General features: G+C 43.5%; 1 protein-coding gene across 1 annotated transcript in view; it reads left to right on the plus strand.

Annotated features, from left to right (window-relative positions):
- Positions 1–11,211: 11,211 nt before the first annotated feature.
- The window catches only part of TMA16 (translation machinery associated 16 homolog), a 32,536-nt gene continuing 18,522 nt past the window's right edge, over positions 11,212–25,225 (plus strand). Inside the window, exons 1-3 of the mRNA XM_084859769.1 lie at positions 11,212–11,277; positions 14,222–14,608; positions 21,283–21,395. Of these exons, the coding sequence (XP_084715895.1) occupies positions 11,212–11,277; positions 14,222–14,608; positions 21,283–21,395 (566 nt within the window). The remainder of the gene's footprint in view (positions 11,278–14,221; positions 14,609–21,282; positions 21,396–25,225) is intronic.

A 25,225-nucleotide genomic window follows, 5' to 3' on the forward strand; every position in this document is an offset into this window, starting at 1 on the left:
AGCAGGCGCTAGCCCTGGAAGTTTAAATGGAGGAGTGATTTGCAGACATGCACCTTGCATTGCAAACCTGCACACCGGTCAGGAGAAGAGGCTCTTTCCCCCTTAAACAGTGTACCATGGATCCAGGGAACATGGCCTATTCTCCTTGTTTCTGTCTGGATTTGTGTCTCATGTTTAGTTTCCACTGCTACTCTAAGCTTGCAGTGAAAGAAGCAACAGCTATGGGAAAGAAGTGTGTCTATATAAAAAAAGTGGAACGGTTCAGACATCTCTCTTTTTTTTTTGACACAGTAAAGCAGCAGTGATGCTCACCTAGTGAGCATTGCTTCTGCACACACACCACATGATGAGAGCTGGTATTTGCCATGTCCTGGAGACCCACTTGCCATGAAAGTTCTCCCTGCTGCTGTAAAGAGCCACACTCAGAAGGAATGTTCTGCATGTGAAGATTACAAGGGAAGATCTCACATCATGGCATTACCATAGCATTTTAAAATATTATAGGAGCACCACGAGAGCTGTGTTTCCATGGATTTGACCCATGGCGTTGCTGTAATGTTTAAAGGCCCACAGCTATGTGGATGAGGCCAATTTTGTGGGTATTGCACTAGGAGGGCGGGAGTGGATTCCATTGGAAAGGCTTGCACAACTAGCCCTGCCTATATGGTTGTGGCCTTTATATGCCATGTTATAGGACAAACCCAGGAAAAGCAGGTTCCCTCTGTGCTCCTGTGGTGTTTAAAGGCAACTAAGTTAAAGGCAGATGTGAGAATCAATATAATGAACAATTTGCTCATGTGGAAATCTACATTCCCTTAATGTATCCAAATTCTAAAAGTCTATATAAATGGCTAATGCAAGGTCACACAGCAAGGGACGAGATGCACAACATAGTTGACATGTGAAAATTGTAGGTATTCTCAAGTGATAGCCAATATTAGATGTTTGTCATAAGCATGCTATCATTGATAGAGCTTCTAATTATGAGGATAGATTTATTTATTTATTAGATTTCTATTCTGCACAATATCCGAAGCTATCTAGGTGGTTAACAGTGTCTTTGTCAATGTCTTTGACCAGAATCTGTAGAATCACATTAGTTCCGCACATCCAACAGGGTTTGCGGCCTTCTGTTTTACAAACAGCAATACACACATAGCACACAGGAAACCATTTTGAAGGTGAGGGGATTTTTTAAAAAGCAAATCATCATATGGAACCAGACTCAGCTATTTAAAGACAGTTGAAAATCCCATTGGTCTTGTTCAAGACTTTGGCTATGCCAAAGTATATCTCCAGATCCTGGGCATTAATTTTCACTTAATACCCCACACTTCAACTGACTGTATGAGCTGTCTGTTAGTCCAGAATTACAGGAACGGATGTGACATCTCCATTCCAGAAACAGGACTCAGGACTCTGCTTTTCTGTATTCATTCAACATTCCATGGTTCATTTCTTTCTGCATATATTCAGGTTGGTTTATGCAGGTCTAGAGCGTTTTTCCAATAAATACTGAGTGTACAAGAAAACCAATAGAGTACTGGCAAATTTCAGTCAAAGCACTAGTCTGAAACTAGTTTTGCCAGGATACTACTTTAAGAACAAAGCAGGATTCTACCACCCATTCACAAAAGTAGCTTTCTGCCAAGTCCCATGACATCATCTGCCACTTCCTGTGCATACATGCTTTGCCCCTGTGTTGGCAAACAAGGACCAGACTTGGCCCAGGGGGCAGCCAATCCTTAAACAGAGACTTCCCAGCAAAACAATGTTATTCAAAGAAAGGTTTTCCTTGCTTACCTTTACTTTTGAGCTTGCAGACCCTATGAAAGTAGCCCTTCTGCTAAAATGCATCAGGAACTTTTCCTCTTATATAAGATTGTATTTTATTTCCCCCAAATTCTTACAGGTAAATATTTTGGGATTAAATTACATTTTTCCTTTCTTTCCTGTGTATTTGTTTATTTTCTAATAAACCATTCATAAAAGCCAAACCATTCCTTCCTTATATTTCAAATAATCTTCCATCAACTGTATTTCTGTGTGTTTCCCCCACCCCCCTTTCCTCTTGTTCAGCTATCATCTGCTAAGAAATCTACCATATCAAAGTAAGTCCCCATCCATCCGTCCTGTCCCCCCCAGGTACTGAACCCATGGTATTGCATTTCTTTTAGCCATGATAATCTTAAGTAATGCCTTTGTGAGTACATTCTCTGGGATGGTTTGTTACAAAAATGCTCAGGATGTTTCAGTGTGCAATTCAGCAGTTCCCACTGGAAGTCCTGGAGAAAAATGGTTAACCCTTTGGACATGATGTAATAAAATTTAAGCATTTTTAAGACTCATTGATCTCAATGGGAGAGTTAAGCATGTGCTTAAATCTCTTCCATCACAATTAGTGGGAATAAAAAGTGCTTAGGTTTGGCTGGATTTTGCTCAATCTCAGCAGCCAACTTCTAAGACAGGATGTTTTTACATGAGGCATTTATCATGCACTCGTGATTGCTTACTCATGGACGTTCATGGGTTCTTTTCATGACATTGTCAACCTCTGGTGCCTCTCTTGTTGTTTTTTAGGTTTATTCTGGCATTTTAAATACTGCCAAAAGTGAAGTAACACCCCCGCCCCCTCCCACAAAAGTTGCATCAAAGAGGTGGTGTAATTGAAGAATAGCTAGGGATGGACGAAAGTGACTTTCCTTTCGCAGATTATGTTGATTGGGGGGGGGAGGCGTTCCGTCCCTCCCCCCGGAATCCTGGATGGGGGGGAGGCGATCCGTTCCTCCCCCCCGGAATCCTCGATGGCCGGCTGTGCTCTGCGGCAGCTCCGCAGAGCAGCCGGCCAGGCCCAGTCCAGCCCAGAGCCGTCCTCAGCTGGATCTTTACGTAGGCTACGTAATCTTTACGTAGGCTAAAACGGCCTAAAACGTAGGCTAAAACGGCGAATCAAAATTTTAGCTTACGTAGGCTAAAACGGCGAATCAAAAAGGGATGCAAATAGCGCCCACTACGCTATTTGTGTTCCCCTTTTTTTTGCCGTCATAGTCTACGTAAATATTTACGTAGACTAAGACGGCCAAAAATAAGGAACGCAAATGGCGGTGGCCGTAGCCGCCGCCATTTGTGTACGCTTTTTTTTTTTAAAACCCACCCAGCCATGATAGGCTACGTAAAGATTTATGTAGCCTATCACATCGTGTTTTGTTTTTTTAAAACCCAGCCATGATAGGCTACGTAAATCTTTACGTAGCCTATCATGTCTTTTTTTTTTTTTTTTTAACAAGACTGGAAATGGCAGCAGCGGCAGCCAGTCGGCAGACCAGCCGCCGCAGCTGCCGCCACCCGGAAGATCCGCCCCAAGTAAGTCTCGTCCCGGGGGGGATCCGCGGGGGGGCAGGAGGGGCAGGGGGGGCAGGCCGTTCCGCCACGGAGTTCGGGGGGCCAAATGCACTGGCATTCGGCCTCACCGAGATCCGTGGCGGAATTCTCTGACATCCCTGAGAATTGCATGATACTTCAGAAATCTTGCAGCGCCACCTACTGGCTGAATAAATGAAGATATGGAACATGCTCACAAAGGGACTGGGAAAAACAAAGGGCCGGGGAAGCCTATGTATTGTGCCCATTGTAAACCTCAAAAGACTCTGGAAGATGAAGCTCCGGTAAGGTTGTGGGATTTGTCCTTAATGTAGAGAAGCTCTGAAAGATTTCTGAATTGTCACACCTGTAGTGTCATTACCAGCAGGAGGACCACGCACGGTGAAATTGCACAAAAAGTTCAAATCAAGCGTCTCCCTCAATCTGTTGGGCTGAATTATGCTGATACCATCAAACTCCTTACATTGAGGTAACTCTAGACCAGGGGTGGGCAACTTGTGTCCCTCCAGATGTTTTGGTCTACAACTCCCATCAGCCCTCACCCTTGGTTATTCTGGCTAGGGCAGATGGCATTTGTAGGCCAAAACAACCGGAGGGCAACCAGTTGCTCACATCTGCTCTAGACATTTGGTAAAATGTTTAATAGGTAGGTCCTAGGCCCAGGCTTAACTAACCCTACAGACAATCCAAAGTTTTTCTCCACTCCCATCCCAGAGTCCCTTTAGACATGCAGCTGCCACTTCCTTTTAAGACCAGCCTTCCCCGATGGGGCACCTCCAGATACTTTGGATTTCAACTCCCATCATCTCCAGCCAGCATGACCAATGATCAGGAGTCCTGGAAGTTGTAGTCCAAAACATTTGGAGGGCACCAGGTTGAAGAAGGATGGGTTAGATTGATTCTGATTGAGAGGTGATGACACTCTACGACCCCAAGGAAAAACACATTGGAACTAAGAACTGTGTACTTACAAGAAAGAAGCACTGCCATCTTTAGCACAGAGTATAAAGACAGACAATATTCTAAATTCTCTATACCACCACTTTTTCCTGGTCATAGAGCCACCTGGTATATGGAATCAAGGACTACAGTCAAATTATACTGATGTAAGTCCTAGCACTTTGGAATATCCATGTTGTGGATCGAGTTGTTATACTTTAATACCCAAGTTTAGCTCAGTGATAGGATGAATTTCATTTGGAAGGATTAAGATGTATTACCAATCTTTCTACTCCATGGCAGTACAACCTGGCCATGCCTCCGCTACAACCTCATTTGACATAATCCAAGTCAGGCAATACTGTCCAAACCTGCCCTTATTGCCTCTGTCAGCCCCCTTGCATAGCTTTGCTATGTTAACTTGCCAGTGTGAGCTTGTGCAAATAAGAGGGAGACAGAACCTAGCTCTTAGGAAGCCACGAAAGTAGCTCTGCCCTCTATAACAATAGATAGACCTTTCCATGGTGAGTTGATGGATAAGTGGTACCCAGCATAAGGACCGGGGGCCATCCCCAGAACATCCACTTGGAAACACAGTGTCCCCTTGCATTAGTGCTACACGTCCCCAATAACTGTTCCTGTCATGTACTGCTATTACACATAAGTGAATAGGATGATGTCCCCAGCCTCATTCTCACCATCAAGGTCTAGATGTAATGAGTACCCTAGTTGCACTATGTAACTAGTACATAAGAACAGAATCAGTACAGCAGCCTGCCTTAAGTGCACATGGCAGCTTTATTTTATGCACATAATCCAGTACAAAGTTAATCTTGGCAAATAAGAAATATCAACACAAAAAAATGGCACAGGGTTCACGTCTGACCACTGGGGGATGCTGAAGTGACCTCCCCATGGCAAAATGGGTGGTCCATCAGAAGTAATGATCAGAGATTCACACATAGACATTTGAAGGAGGTAGAGCAGGGCCCAACCCTCCCATTACACAGACCAACCACAGAGAATAACAGTATACAATGGGGTAATTGGCAATCTCCCAGGTGCCCAGCCATGCCGTGACCCTAATCTCACATAGACCTCACCATATAGAGATTGATATGGGGCCACAGCCCAGTGGAACAACAGATTTAGACGACCAAACCTAGATGTCTCCCAAATCTAAGGCAGTGGTGTCTGCTCATGGACCAACAGCCCCATTCAGGTCGCTGTCTGGCTCTTACATGCCTCAGGATGCCTGTCAATTTGTCCAGCCCCCAGTGCCAGCTCCAGGTTTTTGAGGGCTCCTGCACAAGACCCCCTCAATGCCCCCCTCCCTCACTGGCTAGTCTACCTTCTCACCGTCGTCGTCACCAGCTGCTTCTGCTCCTCATCCCCTTTCTCGTCATTGCCGCCACTTGCTTGCACGACAGGCAGAGAGCCCGTGAGCAAGTAAGCAGGGGCATCTCCTGCTCCTCCTCACCATCACCTTTGGGCCAGAGCAACAGGCAGGTAAAAAGCAGGTTGCTATGGTGAAGAGGAGGAGCAACTCCAGCAGACTCTTGTCAGTGGGCCCCTGCTGGGATGTGTGCTCTTAGCAGGTGCCCAACCATACCTACCCTTGGTGCCAGGCCCACCAGCCCCTTAATTCCATCTGTCCACATCTCCCCTGTGTTCATTTGGTCGATTACCAGAGCCTTCTGGTTACTGTCCCAACAAGCCTTGTCCCAGTCAACCCTCCCCATCCTCTCAGTGCTTGGCACCACACCAGCATAAGCAGGGGAAGGCAGGAAGGCAGTGAGCTGTTGGGACCCACTCTATTACCTCTGGTGGTGCTCCAGTGACCTGGTTCTGGACAAGTTTCAGGTCCTCAGCAGATGTGGCAGAACCACAGCCTCCCTCCCAGTGTGTATGCACCATTCTGAAGAGATGTGAGATCAGTAATGGAAGGATAGGATTTGCTTACTATAAAGAGAAGAGCAGCATAGCTAGAAAAGGACACACATTAAATAGCGTCAGTGGTTGAGGGAGTTCTCAAAGCATCATAAAACTTATGCCTTTTAACTATGCCAAAATTTGGTACCTCCTTACAAAGTTACCATTTTACAGTGTTTTACATCAGATTCATAGAAAAGCTCAAAGAAAGATATATCCCTTAAATGTCATATCCATGTTTGGAATCGCATCTATAATCACTGTCTCCTTTGCAACACTAACCATAAATTATTTTACAACCCCTCTTGATTGAACACTAATTAAAGGATATTATGATAAACATCTTGGACAATTTGCTTTAGTTATCTGGTTATAAAAATCAAATCCATTCCCACAGGAAAGAGAATGACGATCAGTACAACATCTTTAATAAGGCAGTCCCCATGAAGTGCAGAATTATTCCTCCATAGATGTGTTGTGATAAGACTTTTGGACCTGGGGAAATGTGTCAGGCAGTGACAAATGAGTAAGCCCAGCTGGAAAATTCTATCACATTCTAGAATCTAGAGGGTAACCTTCCGAGATTCTAAGAAACGAATTGCAGCAAAAGATATGCAGTACGAGTTTGCTATTAGTCTTTGCTCAATGTGGTGGAGAGGCTAATGATAAAATAAAATATTGTCCTCTTTGTTATATTGTCTGCTGGGTTACCCTAATCAAACTGCCTGATTATATCCAAGTAGCAATAAAAAAACTTGGCATAATAAAAAAAAAAATATACGGTATAATAAATGGTATAATAAATACGGCATAGTATATTTATTGATGGTATGGTATAATAAATATTTATTGAGGCATGGTATAATAAATATTATACCATGACTTAATAACTGCAACCCTCTCCATGATTCTGAGTACTAATATTGAATCTGTGCTTGAATCAACCTGCTTTCTCTTCATCCCATCTCAGCGGCAGATTATTATACCAAAGTTCTGAACAGCAAGATCCAGTCTGTTCTAGGATTTTCCCCACTGAGTGCACTGCTGTTCCATCTCACTATGGTTTTATTTTAAAGCAGGACAGAACTCAGTGGGAACACTGCATATGAATTAACCAGGCAGATACATTCAGCATGTGTACACAAATGCAGCAATGGACACTAATAAGCAAACAGCAGCAGCAGGCATGGGGTAAGTTTTAATGGTATTCCAAAGGGAGCTGTTTCCCTTTGCCAACATTTAAACCTTTGTCACTGGCATTTCTCTTCTCTGCCCTAAATTTATTAATTGCATAGGCTGTGTTAATGAAACAAATTTGGTGTTATCTGAAATGCAGAAATAACAGCTAGCCTGCTTACTCATGTAGAAGTGTGCTTTGCTGCAAAATGTCATTATCTTGTTACATTTTCACACACACAATCCATAATCTTTTCTAACCCTATCTTTAATCTATATCCCAATTCCGTGATATCATGAGACGATGGCCTGACCTTTATAAAATTTATGGATTAGGGAAACAAAGCAACTAAAATGGTTTATAGCTAGTTAAGTTTTGTAATGCAGATATGGCCAAGTGAATTTATGGAAGTTCTTTTTACAGGAGTGGTGACAGGGACATTGCCGGGATAGAACATGCTTGCTTAAATTTCCCCAAGAATGTATCTCAAGGAGAGTAAGAATGAGACAAGACAATTACCTATCATAAACCATTCCATTTTTAAAATAAAAAATAGCAAGTGAAGAATACTCAGCATCACAAATAAGGATGATCTTGTTTTCCACTGCAGTGTTTTATGTCTATATTAAGGCTGTTAGAAGAATTTACGATTATTATTCAGGGGTTGTTGTGTCAATTAATATTGTTAGTCCAAAGGAAGAGCCTGTAAATCTATTCAGAGAAAGGCCTTTAAAAAATTCACTGAAAGATCCAGCAACCTCAGGGATGCAGAATGTCTTTCAGCCCAAGGGCTTAATTCCATTGGCCACATTCCAGTGGTGGGGGTGGGGGTGAAGGCAAAAGAGGCAGGGCCAAAATATTGGCACACTGTAGCTTAAGTCCTTACTACTAGTAACTACTGTAAGCCTTAGGAGAGGCATCTCAACCTTTTAGAATGGGGAGAAAACTGCACAAAAGGGGGAAACCACCAAATGGTAAGTGGTTGGGGAAAGGGGCTGGGGCCAAAGGAAGAGGGCATGGCCTTCTGGGGAGCACCAAAGAACTGGATTGGGATGTAGGTGGGCCAGATTTGTCCCCCGGGCCTGAGACTCTGCACCCTTCAGCTAGCTAATATGTTGCATCAGGCAAAAGAATATAAAACCAACTGAAGGCAAGGTAGACATTTCATATATTAATACAGAGATAGTATCCAATTTATACTGAGGTTCTAAAGACAGCATGTAGCGCATAAATTCAGGTCTCCCTTATCGGCAGCCAGAGTGAGTCATTAGGTTGTCCCTGTTTCAAGTTTCAGGTGAGAATAATGGAATCAAGAACCAAATTTTGGAATCAAGGAACTTGGCATGCATGGGCAGGGCATCAGGAACTAAGAAAAAACAAAGATAGCCATGTTGGTCCACAAGGAAAAATAATAATCCAGAATCCATCTGGGCAATACACTTATTAGGAACAACCAAAAAGCTACAAGAGTGTGTGCAAGCTTTCAAGGAACTAAGAAGTCTATCCCAAGAGCAAAGACTGTAAACAAGATCTGAGTGAGATCAGTCACCACAGTCCAGATGGGGCATGAACTCCATTTGGTGATCTAAAGCCATTAGCCAACATGTTTTGAGAGCAGTGAGGAGTGGGACGTGGACAAAAGAAACCCAAGACATTTTTCTTCCTGAGACGAAGAACAAGATGGTACCCTCTCCCATTCCATGTACACCTGCTTGGACTGTTTCTTCAATGCTGTGTTGGGACAGCATCTTCCACCACGCTGGGAGGCAGCAGGCTAGCTTAAGGGGCACAGGGCAGGTCCCTTGGCCCACAGCTCTCTCCTCCAACACCTGGCTGCCATCCCGCAGCATCTGTCACCTGAGGTGACTGCCTCATTCTGCCTAATGATAAGGCTTGCCCTGCAAAGAAAGGCAAAGCCAAGTAGGGAGGAGAACAAGACACAATTCATGAAAGAAGACGGAAGCGCTTGAGAAATGGACAACAGAACCTGTTGCCGAGAGAAAGGATTGCAAAAGCCTTCATATCCAGCAGGGGTCACCATAGGCCAATCAGCCGCCTTGCTGGCCTTCCTGACAGGTCCCCCAACCCACGTCTTTAGTACCTGATATGGGAAGCATAGGTTTATGTTGGCTTCTGGGGTCTCTATGGACCTGGCAGACTCAGAGACGGGAGGATCCTGTTCCCTTCTCCCCACCAACTCAGTGCTATGCATGTACCACTGCATAGCTCTTTAATGCTGCAGCAGAACGTGGGCCAAACAGGCACTGTGGCACAAATTGTGGTGGCTACCTTGTCCACACTGGCATTAGAGCTTAGCCTTTACATAAGTGCAAGTGTACTAGCTGCACAGGACCAGCACAAGACAATTTGCTGTCTGAGGCAAAGAACAAGATGGTGCCTCCCTCCCTTTCACCTACAGAATCTGATGATGAGACAGCATCCCTCACTGTATCTGAGGGCAGCAGGCTAGTTTAGGGGGTGCAGGTTAGGCTGCCTGGAACACACAGCTTTGTCCTCCGACAGAAGGGAATGGCTAGCGGTCTGCAGCCACTGCTCCCTCCACACCATCTGGCATCTGCTACATGAGGCGACTGCCTCACTCTGCCCAGTGGTAGGGCTGGCCCTGCAGCTGCAGTCGCTCAGAGGATTGCCAGGTGATATAGTCTGATGCTTTCAAAATTAACTAAATTGTCAGCTAGCCTGCTGTGTGGTTAATGTCATTTTATAGTTTAGTCACTAGATGGCACTGGACTTAGTTGTATCTGGGTAAAGTCAGGAGCTTGCCCTAGCTGTTCTTTTTTAAAAAGAGTTTAACAAAAGTTCTTATCCACATTTTCTTGACTGATGTGTCCTCTAAGCTTTCCATAACAACTGCCTAGGGTTGCTAAATGGCATTTGTTCATAGCATGTAACAGAAAAATAATATGTGCTAATTTTATAGTGCTAGTCAAACAATGACCCAGCACTATTGTTTAATTCCCATTTATTGGGGTCATTTCAAAATCAATTAAAGCTTAATTTAGCATTGACGTATCCTACCTTCCCCAGTGAAGCCAATTTCTTAACTTGTCTAAATCAGCAGCAAATAGCTGTTGATAAGTAAGCCTGTTTTCTGAAATTAACCCAGCAATTGGCTGAGAACACAGTCATGTGAATGATGATTTCGAATAAGTAATGATGCCACATATTGGATCACCCACAAATTCTATTTCTAGGCTCAAGATCCACCAAACACATTATTGTTCTTGCTACTCATAATTGATATAACACGTTCACTTTGCAAAGTGATTTTCAGTCTATTAAACCAAATGAGGCTGATCTGGTACAAGTAGATTTTGAATTGGATGCCTCCTCCCTTTTTAATAAAATCCTGTAATTGGGAAAAAAAAAACCCAAAACTAAATATGACCAAATGATACAAAGTGTACCAGGGGTGCAATTTTGTATTCAAAACAAAAGTACGATCAGAACAAGTATATAATTATTTGAAAATGTGTATCAATCTTTTAAATTGGTAACCTATTTTTCAAAAAGATTACAATTTCCAAATGCCCCAGGGCATGCTGGCTGGGCATGACTGTAGCTTAAATGGTTTCAGTACTTTGTATTGGCTCTGAATGTTATTGTAAACGGTATTTGGTGCTCTTGCTAGGGCCAAAAGGCAGTGTAGAAATTATCTTATTAAACAAAAAATACAAGCACAGTGGCTAAGAACTTCTCTACATGAGAATAAAATCCAGTGCCCTTACCAGGGCTTCTGCTTCTGGATTCTTTGCGGGATTATGCTCGACTCCTTTATACGGGCTGACACAGGCCGTTTTGGGGGATTTCCTGTCTCTGCAGGTTCTGTATGTTTCATTATACAGCCACTAGATGGTGCTGCAGTATAGCAGAATTGTGCATTTTTCTGAGGTTTCTATGGCAGAATATAACAGGATAGAGAGAAAATACTAGACCTTCTTCGTCATGAAAAAACTCACAATAATGGTTACAAAGAGCAGGAGAGGCCCTGGAGGATGATGACATCATGTAAAGGGCCTGCAAACTTCTGTGAGTAACCAATCTTGATCACAAGATAAAAGCCCTGTGGGGAGAAAACCCTAAGAGTCTGAGCCTCTGAAGGACACCAAGGAAACCTGGCCTAGCCACTGTATAAGGCTGGCACTCAGTATCTCTTAGTTTGGTAGCATTAATGCCCCACACACCCCCGGAATCTGTACCCAGATCAAGTGAAGCATTCTATAATGTAAGTATAGGTAATTTTTGGCAAAGAGTATTGTAAATGAATTCATCTATAACTAAATCACACTTGATGCAATTTCATGACTGGCATCTGTAGTTACTGTAATCATGACTAAATCCAGGCCAATCTCTTCTTGAAGCTGTGAAATCTTCTTCATTATCCATTTCTCATCTCACACTTGCCATTTAGAAAAACCGCTTTTCAAAAAACCTTGACAATAGAGTAAGCATTATGTAACGCACCTCACACTTTCTCCACACCTAAATCAGGTTGGTTGTCTTTTTGTAGCTAGAGAATATGAAGCCTAGTAATCAGTTGCCTTGACAAGAATTCTGGACTCTGGAAAATACAAGATTGTGACCCTTTCACTCCTTGATATTACCACCCACCATGGTTTCCAGACTGAAAGCCAGAGAACATGCATATGTACTAGGGTTGAGCAAGCTGTGGCCCTCCAAATGTTTTGGCCCACAACTCCCATGATCCCTCACCATTAGCTAGGCTGGCTAGGGCTGATGTGAGTTGTAGGCCAAATCATCTCAATGACCACAGGTTTCCCACACTGGATACATACCTTTAACAGTGCAGTCCTAAGCATGGTTTACTCAGAAGTAAGTCCTATTCAATGGGACTTACTCTCAGGCATGTGATTATAGGGCTGTAGCCTTAATCTCTGCTTATGACAGCGCAAGCTCCCCTGCCCTTCCTTAGCTTGTCACAGGACTGTTAGGTAGAGTGAGGGAGCTGCCTCAGGCAACTGGCTTATGGTGTCATGAAAAAGCAGCAAATGGTGAGTTATTTGATTATTATTGTATTTTTACTTCCAGGGAGGAGGATAGGTACTTGTGGACTTTTTTGCCTCAGGTGCCAGAATTACTTGGCTGGCCTTGGGTTCTATGCACCCTGACTTGTATGGGTAGGGGAGGCATTTTCTGCTATGCCATGGGCAGCAAAATGTTTTCCGCCGGCCATGCCTGATTTATCCCTTCCCTGCTTACTCTCTTCCAAATAAGCAAGGTTAGGATCACAGGCTGTGTTTAAAAGCATAAGAGATAGTGGTATAAAGTCAGTGAAAGTGAAACTGGCCTCTGATCTTCTTCTAGACCAGAGCCCAAGTTTGTCTTTCACTGACTTTGTAACCACACACTTCTGCTTTTAAACACAGCTTGGGATCCTAACCTTGCTTATCTGGAAGAAAATGCATCCAATTAAAATGAATGGAACTTACTTGCCAGGAAATGCACTTTTGAGTGGGACCCTCCATTTTACTGATAGTCTTACAGGGATCAGATGAGCCAAGACTGCTAATTTTATAGATCTGGAGCAGGGGCGAGCAACCTGTGGCAGTCCAGATGCTTTGGCCTATAATTCCCATCAGCCTAAGCCAGCATAGCCAATGGCAAGGGACCATGGGAGTTGCAAGACAAAACATCTGGAAAGTCAAACATTTCCCACCACAATCTAGAACTTACATGTTTACTCAGATGTAAGTCCCACTGAGTTTGGTGTGGTTCAGGGTGCACAAGAATTGTGCTTATAAAAGATTTTATGGCTATGCTGATCTAAATAAATGAAAATAGGCACTTCAAAGTATTATAGATTTGCTTAAAAAATAAAAGGCTGGTAAGAATGATAGCAGTAGCCAATAACAAACTATAAGAATCATGTTCTGAAATAACAAACCTTGCTTTCTGTTTGTTTTTTAAGTATAACTGTGCAAAAGCTTGAAAACACTTCAAGCAAACCAAAGGGCCTATGCAGAGTTTCCTAAAGTAGCATTTCCTAGGGCAGCCTCCCCTAACTAGGTGCCCTCCAGGTCTGTTGGACTATAACTCCCATCAGACCCAGCCAGCAACCCATTGGCCATGCTATCTGGGGATGGTGGGAACTGTATAATCCAACACATCTGGATGGCACCCAGTCGGAAAAGGGTGCCCTAGGAGACTCTGGCTGGAGGAATGCAGCTGAATACTAGACCAATCCAACTTTCTCACAATACATAAAATTTGGCCACAAGAACATGCCTATGGAAGATAACATATAGTAGGCAGGGACTCTTGGTTTCTGTGGGCTCTTTATTACCAGTGCAATGGTTAGAGTATTGGTTAGAGTGGTTGGACTCAGGAAATCCAGCTTCTAGTCCCCACGTGGCCATGAAGCTGACTGGGTGACTTTGGGCCGTTACTGAAGCCTAACCTATTTCACAGGGTTGTTGTGAGAATGAAATGGAGAGGAGGAGGATCATGTATGTTGCCTTGAGTTCCTTGCAAAAAGAAAAAAAGGCGGGATATAAATGAAATAAAAAATACATTGCTGTTTAATTTTAATAACACCAATATAACCCTAACGTAAACAAAAGAGCAGGTATTCAGCCTTCTGCTACACTCTTGGTAGGCGATCTAACTAAAAATGCCATTTTTAAAAAATATAGAAATTATTGGGAAGTGCGGGGGACACACACCTATCGGTATAATGAATAAAATACACTTAAGTACTATTTTTTTTTTAAAAAAATGGTCTTCTCACTTGGTTTTCTTTCTTTGTGATAGCAGCCTGCTTTGTGCTGCCATAAGAAATACCGGCGGAGCCTGTGCCCTTCAAGCCCGCTGGAGAGCTCTACGCGCAGCGGGACTCCGCACCACCAGAACTCGCTCCGGAGAGCAGAACCCTGCAGGCGCGCAACCCAGCTAGCAAGCGCGCTCCGTCCCCCCGCTGATCACAGCTCGGAAACCGGGCCGAAACCGAGAAGCGTCGCAGGCGGCTCTCCAGGCAACTCTCATTGGCCAGAGAGAGCGGAACTGAGAGCTCGTGGGCTGTGGTGCCTAGCCGAGCCGGTCACGGTGTCGGACCAGGTCCTCCCTGCGCGTGGCCCGGAGAAGCGCGCTGCGAAGTCGCGTGCGAGGAAGCAGGATCTGGTTTTCCTCTCCGTGAACATGGTGAGCGCGGCGTGATGATGGTGGGGATGAGCGCGGCGCTGAAGCTACCTGTCACTGGGAGTAGTAGACATGGCTGAGCTTTTGGGGGAGCGCGTGCGCGACTGCTTTGACTCTGGCGAATACGGCCGTGTACCCGTCTGGCCCCAACAGAGAATCCCAGAGTTACTGTGACGTGCGTTTTCATGGACTTTATCTGAAAAAGTAGTCTGCAAGAGCTTATGCCGAAATATATTTGTTAGTCTTTCAGGTAGCCCAATATTCCCCCCCACCACACTTTTTTTCCCCCTTCTTCTTCTTCCTGGTATGCACTGTGACAGGGTGCAGTCCGGCAGACTACCCTGGGAGTAAGTTCCATTAAACTCAGTGAGGCTTACTTTGAGTTGACATGGCTAAGATTGCACTGCATAATGGTTAACTTTTGGTTACCGAGTAGTAACTTAATAATGCCCTCTCAAGGATGCTGTTGCCACGTGGTTCCTTGCACACACTGGGTAGTATCCATTGTTAGACCTACGTGGAGTAGACCTATTGAAATAATTACAACTAACTTAAGTCCCATTCATTTGAATGGGTCTGCTCTACGTAGGACTAACATTGGATACTACCCTTTGGTAAATTACTGCTTTGTACATGGTTGTCTGTATTAACTCTCTGTGTGAGCATTTGTTCAACCCAGTGATTTAAGAGAAGATGTGCATTGTCTGGAGAGCTGGATGCTGCTGCAGGAAATTAGGCTGAGGGCTGTATGTGGCTCATGGGTTCTCCATCCCAACTGTAAGATAAATCAGTATTATCACCCCACATTCTGCAGATGGGGAACTGAGGCTGAGTGGCTTGCCTAAGGCCACCTAGTGAGTTCATGGCAGAGGAGAGATTCAAATTGAAGACTTCTGGATTTGTAGCTCAGATTCTTGGCCATTGCGTTTGCAGTATTTAAAAAAAAAAAAAGATTTCTACAGACCTTTTGGCCCTAACAAGAGTCTCAAAGACAGTTAACAATAACATTCAGAGCTGATATAAAGTACTGAAACAATTTAAGCATTAAGCAGAATTAAAAACAGAGATTTACAGCCAATGAGGGTAAAGAAATTAAGGACACAATCTATGCATGTTTAGACAGGAAAAGTCCTACAATTCCCAGCATTCCCTAGCCAGCAATTCTTCAGTCTCAATTAGAGATCATTAAAGGGCAGACAAAATACAAATGCTTTTATTTTCTGCCAAAAGACTATTGGGGATGGGGCCAGTCTAATGTCTTTTGGGAGGGGTTAAGTAGTTGGGGTGCTGCCACAGAAAAGACTTTTCCCCCATCAGCTGAATTGTGTTCCCATCAACTGAATTATGTTCCCATCAACTGGAACAGGGTCGCAGAGGAAGACCATAATCTACAAATGGGTTCATATGGGAGAAGGTGGTCTTTCAGATATCCTGTCCATTTATGCCTTGATAGGTAAGAATAAGCACCTTGAATTGAGCCTGGAAATGGATTGAAAGCCAGTGCAGTTGATATAAGAATACTGTAATATGGTCTGAAAAATGCATGTCAAAATGCATTCTGGCCTCTGCATTTTGCATCTACTGCCGTTTCTGAACACTCCTCAGGTGCAATCCCACATAGTAAAGTAATCTAATCTGGAGGTGACCAAGGCATGTGGCATTGTGGCCAGGTTTATCTTCTCCAGGAAGAGGTGCAGTTGGTTCCCCAGCTGAAGCTGTGCAGATGTATTCCTTTGCTAAGCAAGGGTTACGGGGTAGCATGATGTAATGCCATTTGAACTACAATTGTCAACAGCCTTTACTTGGAAATAAGACTCATTGACCTGGTTTGCACAATCACTGAGGGTTAAACAAGCCACTGTGGGTTATTTGAGTGTTGTTTCCCTCTCAAACAAGCCATGCCACCTGGGTTCAGACAACATGACAAACCGTGCCTAGGTGAGTAATTAAGCAAATCACGCCCCGCACACACCACAGATTAAACAAGCCATAGTGACTTAGAATAATAGAATCATAGGGTTGGAAGGGGTCTGCAAGGCCATCAAGTCCAACCCCTTGCTCAATGCAGGAAGCCTGATTCCCAGGCAGTCTCCCATCCAAGTACTAACCAGGGCTGACCCTGCTTAGCTTCCCAGGCACATCAAACCATGAAGATCCCTTTTTGATTTCATAGACTTGTTTAACCCCCTGTGATCATGAGCTTATCTAGAGATATGAAAATGCGGGTGGGGGGAGGAATAATTGACCTGCTTCACATGATCACCACAGCCCACCATGGCTAATTAGCTGTGATGGGTTGCAGTGCCCTCGGCAACCCCTCATAGCTGATCTAAGCCCCCGCCGCTACAGCTTCTCATGTCATTCGAACCCAATGAGTGTGGCTTGTTGGAGTGGTTAACAAGCTACCCTACAACAGGCCAACAAGCCACCTTCACCAGGCTTGGATGACACGAGAAGCTGTAACTGGTGAGGATAATTATGCAAATCAGCCAGCACATGATCGGCACGTGCAGGGTGGTTAATAAGCCAGTGTGGGTTGTTAACCACCCTGTGATCATGTGAACCAAACTATAGATTTGGAAGGGACCTTGGAGGTAATGTAGTTCAACCCCTGCTCACTGCAGGATCTACAATGAAAGACGCAACTACAGCATCCTGACAGATAGCTGTCCATCCTCTGCTTAAATACCTCAAGCGAAGGTGAGCCCACCACATCTTGAGTCTGTTCCACTGTCAAACACCTCTTACTGTTAGGACATGTATCTTAATGTTTTACTGAAATCTCTGCAATCTCTACCCATTGGTTCTAGTTCTGCCCCCCAGAGCAAGAGAGAAAATGGTTGTTTTTTATTTTTCTTCCCCTGGGAGTTCCCACCTCCAAGCTTATTCTAGTAAATGTGTTAGCACTGCAGTCTGAAGGCTTAAATTCTGTGTATTGAAATCTGTGGGATTTGTGAAAAACATAGCTAGGATTGATCTGCACATGTACAGAAATATCTGCCGTCGTCTACTTTCCATCATTGCAAGTTAAAATGTGTATAACATTAAGTGTCTCTGAAGGGGAAGTGTAGTGTTTGGACTACATACAGAAGAAAAGAGGAGCTGTGATGAGAAATGCTACGAAGAAAATTGAGATACCTATGAATCTTCTGCTTAATTCCCCCTCCAAAAACTCATAGTAATACTGGACTGAACACAGAATAAAAAATGCACAAATTGCAGCCTGTTGCAATAATTTACAAAAGAGGCATTACATTTTTTATTTTAGTTCTAGCTCCATCACAGGTCTATGAATGGGTAGATGACAGCATTAAAATTAAAATATAATTAAAAACAGTTTAAAGCATTGATTAAGATACTAAACTTGGTTCGAATTGTATTTCCCTATTCTTGCTTAACCTCAGTCCTTCAAAGACCGCCAAGATGAATATGTATTTGGCAAGTCTGCAGTACAGGAATGTTGTCCATTCTTGAAGCAACTGATGAGAACATTTCTGTTTTCCCCATCATGGTACAGATTTAGTGCACACCTGATGTAGTCCAGTATTTCTGATTATCATGTTGCTCCTTTTTTTACTTTTTAAACTTGCCTCTCCTTTAAAATTTTTATGCTGCTTTTAGATAATGTTGTGATTATGGTTTTAAATTGTGTATTATATTTTTATTATGTAAGCTGCCTTGTAAGGGCTATGCTCTAAAACAGTGGTGTGCAACTTGTTGCTCTGCAGATGTTGGATTGCAGTGCCATAATCACTTACCATTAATCATGCTAACTGGGGCTGATGGGAGTTGGAATCCAATCACATCTGGAAGGCCACAGGCTGGCCATACACACACAACTGCTGTGTGTGTGCACGTGCGTGTGTGTGTGTAGAAATAAATAAGACATGTTCTCCTTGTCAGTCTTGGTAACTGCCACAGAACATAGCGGAGAAGGTATCTAGGGCTATTTACTCCAAATCTTCTCCTTGAATTGGGTATGGAAGATAATAGGAAGATTATGCCAATGAAATACGTTAAATTATGTTGGAGCCATGCTACATTTTCAAAAGAAAAATCCTTGTGGAAAGCTAGCATGTTAGGTAGAGTGGTTTGAAACTAGCCTTCGCCAAGCTGTGCTGATTTCTGAGTTCACAGAATTTTTCAAAAGGGGAGCATTCAGATATCCAGTGCCCACATTCAGTCTGATGGCTGAGGAATGGCCATCAGTGATTCTGTGATTCTTCTGACCTTGTAGATTGGCTCCAGTATGATTTAAGCATTGTGATATCTTTCTATGGTACCAGCATGGGAATAACTTGCTAGTCTGCATCTTAGAATGTTTCACATTTTTAAAAAGAATGTAGGAAAATACCTCTAGCCAAGGAGGATACTGTTTTACTGCTTTGATATTTAAAGATTAAAAAACTGCTATCTATGTTAGAGAAGCTGCTGATATTAGATATGTAATTTTGATTTTTCCTGCCTTGCCTTCTCAACAGTATTTTTTCTTTCTTTCCCAATTCTTCAAATGTTATTTATTATCTAGGGAGGTGCTAGGCAAATAAAGGGTGTACTTCAAAGTGAGCCAGTAGGGGCAGGCCTTTGGGGAGGAGCTTCACCAGAGGCCTTTGTGGTCCACATGGAGAGATCTGGCAGGCCATCCTGGCCCTATGCCTGCTGCAGTCCCTATTTCTCATAGGCCACAAGACCTGGCATTGTCACTTCTTACCTGGATTGTTTCAGTTGGTTTACCTCCATCCAGTGCCTAGTTGTTGATAGTAGGGATGTACGAAAGTCACTTACCTTTTCGCGGATTCTGTTCATGGTGTGGGGGGGGAGGCGTTCCATCCCTCCCCCTGGAATCCTCGACGGGGGGGGGGGCGATCTGGTCCTCCCTCCTGGAATCCTCAACGGCCGGCTGGGCTCCGCGGCAGATCCGCAGAGCAGGCAGCCAGGCCCAGGCCAGGGCCGTCCGCAGCTGGATTTCCGGCCGCGGAAGGCTCTGGGTAAAACAAAAAATAAAAAAAACCCGTGTATGCAAATGGCGGTGGCTACGGCCGCCGCCATTTGTGTTCCTTATTTTTCACCGTCTTAGTCTACGTAAATATTTACGTAGACTAAGATGAAGAAAAGAAAGGGGAATGCAAATAGCGTACTGGGCTATTTGCGTTCCCTCACCGAGTTCTCTCGGTGAGGGATCTCACCGAGATCCGTCGTGGAATTCTCTGACATCCCTAGTTGATAGGCACCAAGACTGCAAGACCTGAGCTACCTGTGTGTCATCAGTGTATTGGGGGAACTAAGCTCCATGTCATTTCACACAGCTGTCTTATATTGAAGAGGAGGGAGGGCAAAATGGGTGTCTGATCGTCCTCCCCCTGCATAATCAATAAAACAGAGACTCCTAGTTCAAGCTATTATGGCTTTATTATGCTAAAGGCAAGCCTTTCCACAATGCAGATTCAAGGAAACTGCCCTAGGCTCTAAGTGACTATTCTAAGGTCTCTATTAGGGAAGATAATCCACAGGGTAAATAAACCTGCCCAACAGTGATGCCCCCCCTTTAGGGCAGCTCCCTTCGACATTGGCTTCTATGAGTGGTTTTCCTGGCAGAGTGTCTTAGCCCCGTCACTAACTCTGCCCACTTCGACTTGCGAGGTGCTCTGGCTTCTCTCAAGTCACACCTCTCTTCCTCCTCCTAGGAAATGTGGGTTCCCACAGTGGAGGGGAGTGGCAGCAACTCAGCCTGGGCCATCTGTTTGTTAGGACCTTGGGAAGTTTCTCTCCCAACACCTGGGGTCTCTGGGGGACGTCTCCCCACCCCCCGTTCTCTAGCTGTTCTAGCGCTGATCAGAATCAGAGTCCTCAGAAATCTCAAGGGGCCTGGGCTCAACCCTGACAATGGGTCCTGCCGATTTCTACAGGAAATGCCACATGTCCAGGCCAGGCAGTTACCATTGGTACCCTAGGACCTTTCCAGCAGGATGCTTTTTGTATGTTCTGAATCAGCTCCCACCAATCAGCTTCATGGGATGCTCCTGGGTTCTAGTATTATGAGAGAGGGAGAAAAACTTCTCTCTGTCCTCTTCCTCCGCATCAAGCATAATTTTTTCAGTGTATGTCATGTCTTTCCTTACTCATCTATCTTTTTTCCTAAACTAAAAAGCTCAAACACGGAAGCCTTGTTTTTTTGTATTGAAGGTTCCCCAACCCTTTGATTATTTAGGTTTCCCTTGTGTGTGCCCTTTCCAGCCCTTCCATATTCTTCTTGAGATGGGTGATTAGAATGCCATTCACCTGTCAATCACTATGCAGAGATTGTCGACTAAAGCCACAAGTGCATCTCATTGTCACCCCCAGGGTGACAGCCAGTGTACCAGGGATTTAGAAAGCTGATGGTATCTAGGTGTGCCTAGAAGACAGCAAATCAATCAATGGGCAGTGCAGAGACTGGAAATAATAAACCTAGTGAAAGCAATGTTGTTGTTATCTCTGATACATATTCTGCCATGAATATAAGGCCCTTTGAAGAACTGATTAGGTATTATTTCTTCACTGTATCTTGTTCAAGTCCCGGTTTCTTTTTTTAAGCTGACTGAATCTTTTGCCTTGGATGCAGTAACTTAACAGGAAGCTTTTCAAGGGGAGTGCTTACAATGTCTCACTGTGCCTTTCTTCCGATTTCATTGTTTCAGCCAAAAGCGTCCAAGAGCAAAGGAGGTGGTCAGGAGAAGAAAGTCATCCATCCTTACAGCAGAAAAGCTGCTCAACTTACAAAAGAAGCACATAAAAAAGACAAAAAAGAAAAGTGAGTCTCTTTGTACCTGTGATGTTCAGTGGGAGGGAAGAGAAAATATGGACCTGCTGCTTTCTCAGGAGAATTTTCTTGCCCTAGAAATGTCAGAAAATACTGAGTTTGCAAAGCTTTACTTAAGTGCATTAAAAATGAGAAACATTTGCAGGTGCACATCTTGATGACAACCAATTACTGCTAAGACCCTAAACCCTTTCGCCTGTGATCTTGCAGGGTGGCTGACACTTTAGAGGCCATGACAGAAAACATCAAACTGATGAAGGTGCTGTTGAAAGCTGGTTTCATCTTGAGCGTACACAGTATAACCATTTTTTTCATGTCTGCAGCGGTGAAAGCTACTTTTAGGAATTCTTTCACTGCCTGTGATTACGTTTTCTATTTTTAAAAGAAACAGATGTGCGCGGTGTTTTGGAAGAAATGCGTTACCCCCTATGTATTATCACAACATCTCTATTAATAAATAAGAGGATGTTTTTTATTAATGGTGTAAATGTTCTACTATTTTGTGGTGCATATCCTCATTACAGGATCAACTGGCATCTCAATTACCCTTATGCATTGCGTCTTACAGTGATTTTGATGTGATACAGTTACAGGCTGCTATGCAAAGAACTGTGTAGCTAGGCTAGTGCATGGGGGAAGGGCTTTTAATTGTCTCCCCTTCCTTCCCCCAGCCTCCTCCCTTGCAGCAGGTGCAACAAAAATTGGGTTTTGGTTGCTTTCTGCTCACCTAGTCTAAAGAAACAGAGTGGTGTAATGTGGACACACTTTACATTCCCATCATTCTGGGTTTTTTGTCCCTTATCTGAGAATTCCTGCTGAGAAACAGAGCTACTAACAGGGCACAGCATCACCGCACACCAATCTGTTTTCTGATTTTGCTGCTGCAGTATTCTATATTATGAATATGTTTCCTTATGATTGTATCTGTTTCTTTATTCTACATGACTCCAAGCTTCTGAGGCATGATGAACAATCTCGCCCTTATCAGACATTCTTACAGATACGGATTACAAAAGTATGCAAATGTTCAGATAGAAAATTCTCTCAAATTAGGCACTACAATGTTAATTAGTTTTCAGCCCTGGAAAAGCATCGCCTGTGTGTAGGGAGACCTTCAGGAAAGGCTTGGAATGTGGGATGAGAGAATTGGGAGTGCAGATGTTGACTTAATGCCCATCAGGTAGCTGATTCTGCCTCAGAAAAGGAACACTTGTGGCTCACCCAATTTTGTTGCCTTCCTAGCAGTGAGTTGGGACAGTGGAGGAACCTACATTTTTCTTGGAGTGGGAGCTGCACATGTGTGCCTGCTAGAGGCGCTATATGAAGGAGCAGATTGACTGAGCCTCTATGCCAGGGATGGGGAATGCGTAGACCTCCAAATGTTGTTGGACTGCAGCTCCCATCACCATTGGCTTTGTTGGCTAGGGCTGATGGGAGTTGCAGTCCAATAACATCTGGAGGACCACACTTTCCCCATCCATGCTCTATGCAGTACCTACTCTGGTTGAAATGGGCCCACTTCCCCAAGAAGAGAATGGAAGAAAAGAAAATGATGCAGCAATGGAGGACGGTAGTGGCAGAGGAAACCACAGTGGTTCCTATCCTTTTTCTCAACTGAGTAGGCCTCGCTAAATCATGCCCCATGGAACTCTACACACATGTCTGTTTGAGTGTGTGTGTGTGTGAGAGAGAGAGAGAGAGGTGTAGCCCAGAAAGAAAGGACAGGAATGGTTGGAGGACATAGGAGGAGTGGGTAGAAAGGAACCCATCTGCATTTTTGTGAGCCTTCCTTTGTATATTAAACTTTATGTAAAAGTTTCTGACCTTGAACAATATGCTGTTCCGTTAAATCGTTTTATAGCATCTTAAAATAGCATCTTTATTGCCAGTGAATCACTGATTCTGCACATACTTTAACGTGCCAGAACATTCCCGTAATTCATAAGCAGCAATATGACAACTCAACTTCTAATTGTATTTATACTCTAGAAATATTCACCTTTATGTTGACCTGTAGAACCTTCTTGTTTCGGAGCTTGCATCTTCTCATTTTGAGCAATGATGTCTTGCTTCCATTGACCATCAAGCAGGAAAGTATTTATGGCATTTGCAGGCCTGCAATGCTATTTCTGTTGTAAATATGCTTTCCTCATGTATTGAAATGCAAGATAAGCTAAATTGCTTTATGGAAAACCTTGAACTGACAGAAATGGACTCTCAGGAGACAATAGCAACTGATTTGTCTCTCTCTTTGACCCTCCCATTTTTTATTGCATTCCTAATCCCTTTACCTCTATAACTTTTTCAGAAGTTCCAGTAGCAGCTTCCCTGAAGTTTCCTCACATAAAATCTGAATTCCCAGTTGTAGAATGGCAGTGTTAATTTGCATAAGCAAAGGTGACATGATTTATTTTAATAAAGTGATTGTTATGTGGAAGGATCCTAAAAAGTGTTTTACAAACATAACACCTACTTGAGCGTTTCTGAAAAACACTAATTTCCAGGGACCAGTTTGACAGAAAGCAAAGTATATGTGGTGCATGCTGTCCCTCTTCCAGCTTAAAATTAGAATGAGGAGTCAGTGGTTTTGATATTGTTGAGGATGGAATTTATAGGACTGTGTGTGTGTGAATTAGTAATTTGACACGGTACTAATGCAGTATCACAAGTCTCTGTAATATCAATTTATAGAAAGGAAAGTGTTGGGTATGATGTAGGAATGCTGAAAGGAGGCATAACTCGGAGATTGCACTGGGACAACAGAAGAGGAAATGTGTATTAGAGCCATCCTGGGACTTCATCTTCGGAATACATGTGGAGAGATCCTTGCGATGAATGCTTTCCCTATTTATTTATTTTTATTTATATCCTGCCTTTATGCCAAAAAATGGTGCTCAAGGCAGCTTACAATAAAACATAGCCTTCTGTATGACCTGCGATTTCGTGACAAGCAGTCCATTTTTTTTTGTTTTTGTTTAATGCAGGAAAACATTAAAACTTGCAATTTTCCACTTGCATTCTGAAGTGGCACAGTCCTAGAAAGACTGTACCATGTGGTAATCATGAATGTGGACTTTGGATCTTCATCAGTTAGTACCTGGTGGATGGATAGTCCCAACAACACCAAAGAGTACCTAGCAGGTGCGTCGGAGATAGCCAGAACCCTATAAGGAACGGGCTGCTTCTTGGGTAAAGTGACCAGTGAGTAAATTCCAATGCTGCTGGTCACTGCTGTCTGGCTTTATACCTTTGTGGGGTCCAAGAGGTGTTTGTTGTGGATTATAGATGAATTTTCATTTTACTGTTCCTAGATCAATGGGCATCCATTGATGGCATGGATTTGGTAAAAGATTTAGAAATAAACATCGTTTCATCTAAATGCAGCTATTAATTTCTGTTGGATAAGGAGTACATTTGATGACTCTTCCGACAGCCCTTTTCATATATTTCTCAAATGGGGCCTAGCAGGCTATTCCGTCTCTAAGTAGAGTCATGCAGGTTGAGTTTTATGAACTAGGTATCTGTTAGATTTTCATAGTGCTGGCTACTCTGGTGGAAAAGCCTCCCTATATTGAGGAGTAAGTGCCTTCATATGTGAACAAAATTTGGTTAACATATGTTCAGGCATAGCAAGGACCTAGCCAAGTAGATATGGTATGTTAAATGTGTCTTTGCATTTAACAAGTAAGTTTTTAAAAAATTAAAGTGGAGGGAGGCTAATAACTGGGGCCGAACTGGGTATGGAAGGGAAACTCCGCTGTTTCAGTCTTGAGAAAAATCCTCTATTTGCATTGGGAGGAAACACCCCATTGGTGTCCTGA

Source organism: Heloderma suspectum, chromosome 5 (genome assembly GCF_057233095.1).
Source record: "Heloderma suspectum isolate Gila_16-S chromosome 5, 16-S_ref, whole genome shotgun sequence".
NCBI lineage: Eukaryota > Metazoa > Chordata > Lepidosauria > Squamata > Helodermatidae > Heloderma > Heloderma suspectum.